Raw genomic sequence first — 6,000 nt, forward strand, 5'->3', positions numbered from 1 at the left:
TCAAAATAATTGTGCAGTATGTTCTACAAACCCACACGTGAACTGCAAAACCAAGAACACTGTATACCAAATTAAGTGTCAAGAAGGAGCTTGCGCGACTAACCCAGAATCATACATTGGTGAGACTTCTAGGAGTATCAATGATAGGTTCAAAGAACACCTGGACAACTACATTGAAAAGAAACCAAACTCCATCTTCTATCAGCATGCTGTAGACTGCCACAAGGGCTCCTTAGGGAGACTTAAATTAAATATCTTGTCCAAACATCCCACTGATGCAATGCTGAGACAGGTCACTGAAGCTGTCTGTATACAGGAGTACAAACCCTCGCTCAACCGTAAATCCGAGTGGGGTAACATCCAGATTCCACACGGGAGTACACCTCTATAGTCACCCTTCTTTCTCTTTTACATGTGGAATTCCTTTCCATACATACATGTTGAGATACATAATACATACATATATGTTATTATATATAACCGTATGAGCGTATATAGTTTGATATGTGCGTGCGTGTGTGTAGATGTAAGTGTGTGTGCACATGTGTGTATGTGTTGTGCGTTGTGTATGTGACTATGAGTGTGTGCATGCATGGGCGTATGAGTATGTGTAGATATGAGTGTGTGTAGATACATCTATGTGTGGTATGTTTATGGAGGAAAAAAAAAGTTATAATAAAAGAAAAAAATGCATATTTGAATTTTAACCGTTATCCTTGTATTAGTGTCATACATATTTGTATATATGTATGTGTGTATGTGTGTGTGTATATATGTATAGGTGTAGTGATGGTTAAGCGTATATGCGTGTATACTTTAAGATAATATGTATATTTGTGAGCGTGTGTGAGTGTCAATATGATTGTGTATACTTGTTTATATATGTATAAGTAAGGTGATATATGTACATATATGTATCTAAGACGTTGTATCAATTCACCGTTAGACGATGGTGAGAGGGGCAAACGCACACACACACGCATATATGTGTGTGTGTGTTTACATATGTGTATATGCATATGTATATATGTGCGTATATACAACCTTCAACAAAGTAACTGTCATGTATACAACTTGAACTGACGCACATACATACATACATACATACATACATACATACATACATACATACATACACATGCACATATATATCATGAACTAACTGTTACTTTCTCAGATGCAGCACAGAATTTTGTCAGTGAACAGGTCGCAGTCTCAAAGCGACGAAAATATTTTGACAAATTAAATTTAAATGTTGAAGTGAATCTAACGGATTTTGTGTGTTATTTTAAATGGCTTATAAACACCTTCCACGCTGCAATTATTATACTATACATCTATCAGAATAGTTTGAGAACGCTGTATATGTATGTGTATTGAATGTAAATATGTTTATACCTTTGTATTCAGATATGTGTGAATACATAATTAAATAAGATGCAAATTTGCATTAAAGCATATGCTCTAGTATGTCGTCGTATAACTTTGCTATTTGCATGTCTGTATGACAGTAGACATACACAAAATGTGCATGTGTGTTTGTGTGTGTAGTAATGAATGGTAAACTTTCGAACGATCATTTATAATAAACGCAGTGAGAAAAATAGACGCCATTGTTAAGCCATAGGTGTTTTCCTCCGGGGCCAAACAAAGAAAATCTTTCTGGCTACTTCCAACATTTATTAACGTCTCATGAGAAATTGTTTAACCCTTTCTGTCCACAGAGAGAATATATCTATGTATACTCTAAGCACATCAGAAGGAAAAGTAATTAACCTGTCAAATTTGCATAATAGTTGATGTGTATATACTCTTTTCTACGCTAGGCACAAGGCCCGAAATTTTTTTTTTTTTGGGGGGGGGGGTTCAGTCGATTAGATCGACCCAGTATGCAACTGGTACTTAATTTATTGACCCCCCCCTGTTATCGCGCAAACATGCCGTTGCCACTTAGAGAGTGTGAACGCGATTGGAAAATAAGAAATAGTAACATCGAGTCGTAGAACTCAAAGAACCGGTTACCCAGTTTCTGAGGAGTCTAAGTGACCGAAATCACAACATTTCACCCTGAACGGGACACCAGTCCACTGAAGAGTTACTCATTCACAGCCGAGTGGTTTGGAGTAACGTGAAATAAAATGTTTTGCTCAAGAACCACGATTTTGCGATCGTCAATGCAGCATTTCAACTACTAAGCTATGAGCCTTCTCTCCACGGTGGGGCTGATATTTTACGTCAGGAGATCCACTAATTGACTGGTTTAAAAAATTTTTTTTTTACAATTCTGAAAAGAGGGAAGTGGCTAGTTTCACCTTTATACTCAACTCATAAACGATGAATGATAAATGAAATGTGAAATAGCTACAGAAACGGATCGAAATCAAATCATAAAAGTGATTCCCTAAATTTTGTTTTCTACGATTTTCCGCTCGTAGATCTTAACGCTGTTTTGAAATAACAAACTTTAAGAACAACAATTTAAAAAAAAAAAATGATATTTGCAAATGGTTTCCTAATTCCATATGGATATTGCGAGGAACAATAGACCTTACGAAATTAGCAATGAATTTGTCTTTTTTACTTATTGAATAATTAAAGCAATAATAACTATTATCAAATGCTGGTTTCTTTCATCACAATTAACCATAGTTAACTTGTTAATACTTTATACAATACATACATTACCATTGATTTAAATAATTAGTAACAGTTACCACTTTTAGGAACCTCTTCATTATTTTTACAAATTCAATGCCCTTGAATTGTTTTAAGTTTGTGTAACAAATGTTCTTTACATAGAATATATTTGAAATATGAATACAAAAATATCTTACGTTGAAGAGTATTTTTATGTTCATGTTTCAAATGTAATATTTTAAAATATTCAATCATTTATTGCAATAATTTTCTTATCATGTTTACTTACTTATTACAGCAGTTCAGTTTATCTATCTATCTATTTACAATTTCATTTGTCTTTTACAGATGTGTGCCATAGCCATAATATGTTTCATAATCGCATGGATGCCATACGCTGTGATTTGTCTCTGGTCAATTTACGGCCATCCTGACTACATACCAAACTCTGTTCAAATACTGCCGTCCTTGTTTGCCAAGTCATCAGCATCTTACAACCCATTAATTTATGTTGCGCTTAACCGACGTTTCAGGTTAGCCATTGTCAAGATGTTTCGGTGTAATAACGATCAGCGCCCTCTGGAGGAGGAACTGCGAATGAAAAATTTGATGTGCTAAATTACTTACATGTCATTTTGGGCTATCAGATTACAAAATGACTGATGATCTATGGGTATCAAAGTGAGTGTATGTATGTCTATGCGTGTATGTATATGTATATCTGTGTGTGTGTGTGTATGTGTGTGTGTATGTGTGTGTGTGTGTGAACGTATATATTGCAGCGTGGGAATGCAATATGCAATATACTATTGTATTTTTCTTTCACTTTTCTTTCACTATCTAATTTTTATTTTAGAACTTAAATACCTTTATAACTTTTTGTCTGGTACATACAAATCACTAATTTTGAGAAGTTCGCCGGTGAAAGCTGTTATTATTTCGTCATGCAATATTCATCATAACGCGAAACATAAGTTTTTTTTTCTTCCAATATTAATTCACATTTTCTAGTGCATAAACTCCGAGTAATTTAAATATGAAATTCTTATAGAAATTTAATACTTTATTACTGATTTCTATCAAATGAAGAGATTATTCTGTAAAAGGACAGGTTTCCTTCAGAATCAAAATGTTTGATAAAGAATGAAATTTATAGCAAAACATTGATAGTCTGTCAAAGACTACAGCAAACGATCAGGTTTCATTTCAGATATCGATCTCCATAAATAAATTAAATTATCTCTTTAAACAGTTCTGCTTAACGATCAATATCTTTAACAAAAGGTATTACCTCATTGCCAAAACATTTCAATGTCAAAATGGGAAATACCTGAAAACAAATTTCTTTTTATCACAACTTACTTTCTGCAATGCACTTTTTAAAGGAATTTTAATAAATGACAAAATCCCTAATCAAATAAGACTAGAACATAACTTACCTAAAATCTCTCAATATGTACGTCCATAGATGTTTACGTATGTGTACACACACTCACACAGACACACACAGACACACACAGATACACACAGACACACACAGATACACACAGACACACACAGATACGCACATAAACACACACACACATACACACACTCGACTCAACCAGGAAGACTCGTGACGCCGTCTGATACAATGTCCTCCAATTACGGCCTACTCGCTTGAAAACAAATGATATGGCTGCTATATCAGAGCTGAACTATGGCAAAACAACAAAGAAATTTATAAGATACAACCCTTGTTTTGCCAATCAAATTCAAATCAACAATAATGTTTCCTTAGTATACCACTTATGGGGATTATAAAATATTTATTGATTTGATACATACGTTGCAAATTTTAATTTTGTCATAATTAAAATAGGAAGCATATGGAAGGGGGGTTTATATCGACAGAATGTCTTTCTTGTCACTCCGTGCTGTCTTAAAGAAAGCTTGCAATCACACATCTTAATGCAGTCCATGGTACACAATGCCCGAGAGAAAACACGAAATTACCACGGCTGGGATAATTTTGATTCATACGAAGAAGACACATGACAAACAAATCACGATACATGCATTGAAATAGACATGTTACACACACACACACACACACACACACACACACACACACACACACACACACACACACACACACACACACATACATACACACACAAACACACACACACACACACACACATGAACACACACACATACATATATATATATATATTTATATATATTTATATATATATATGTGTGTGTTTATGTGTGTATGTATATAATATATATATATATATATATATATACATACATACATACATAGACACACACATAAACACACACCCATAAACATACTCACACTCACACACACACACACACACAACACACATATACATACATACATGCATGACTGCGTTGTTAAGAAGATCGCTTTGCAGCCACGTGTTTCGGATTCAGTCCCACCTGTGCAGCATCTTCAGTAAGTGTCTTCTATCATAGCACGGCGCGAACCAGTGCTTTGTGAGTGAATCCGGTAAACGGAAACTGTGTGGAAGCCTGTTGTATACATATGTCTTTATGCATGCGCGTCTATATTTACCCCCCCCCCCCCCACCGTTGACAACTGGTTTGGGTCTTTTACGGTTCTTTAACTTAGCGGTTCAGCCAAAGAGACGAAGAGAACGAATACCAGACCTTAAAATATAAGTACTGGGGTTGAAATGTTCGACTAAAATCTATCAGGGTGTGGCTTCAGTGTGGCTTCAGCATGGCCGTAATCTAATGAGTGGAAAGATGAATTATGTATAATATATAATATATAATATATATATATATATATATATATATATATATATATATATATATATATATTGAATCCAAACAAAGAAGAACGAACAAGGAAAAACAATAACGCGAGGACGTGGTACAAGTACTGTATTATCAGACGTTCAGGAAAGGAGAGAAAGAGGATTTAACGTTTCGAGCCAAGCTCTTCTTCAGAAATAGAGGAAAGTCCAAAGGAAGGGAAGACGGAGGAAGAAAATCGCCAACGATACACACGCGGTTGGTGCCTTGATAAAGAACATATGTTTCTGGTAGGAACGTGAATTACTACATACCCACGTTCAGCCTCCATTAGGCGGTGTAATAATGAGGCTATTATTCAATAGTAAGTAACTGGTATACTGACATGGGCCATAATAGAATTTTAAAGAAAACTTGGCAATGGAACTGCGATCAAGCACAAATGAACTATATCATGTTCTCAATTATACACTTAAAGAGTACAGCTCTCTGAATTAACAAAGAGTGTGTTGAATATTAGTAACAAGGCGGCGAGCTGGCAGAAACGTTAGCATGTTGGACGAAATGTTTAGC

General features: G+C 35.0%; 1 protein-coding gene across 1 annotated transcript in view; it reads left to right on the plus strand.

Annotated features, from left to right (window-relative positions):
* The window catches only part of LOC106875959 (visual pigment-like receptor peropsin), a 228,559-nt gene extending 223,129 nt beyond the window's left edge, over window positions 1-5,430 (plus strand). The window contains exon 6 of the mRNA XM_052970019.2: window positions 2,986-5,430. Coding sequence (XP_052825979.1) covers window positions 2,986-3,255 — 270 coding nt within the window. The 3' untranslated portion in view covers window positions 3,256-5,430. The remainder of the gene's footprint in view (window positions 1-2,985) is intronic.
* The last annotated feature ends 570 nt before the right edge of the window (window positions 5,431-6,000 follow it).

The sequence above is a fragment of the Octopus bimaculoides genome, chromosome 8, assembly GCF_046866305.1.
Source record: "Octopus bimaculoides isolate indiv1 chromosome 8, ASM4686630v1, whole genome shotgun sequence".
NCBI lineage: Eukaryota > Metazoa > Mollusca > Cephalopoda > Octopoda > Octopodidae > Octopus > Octopus bimaculoides.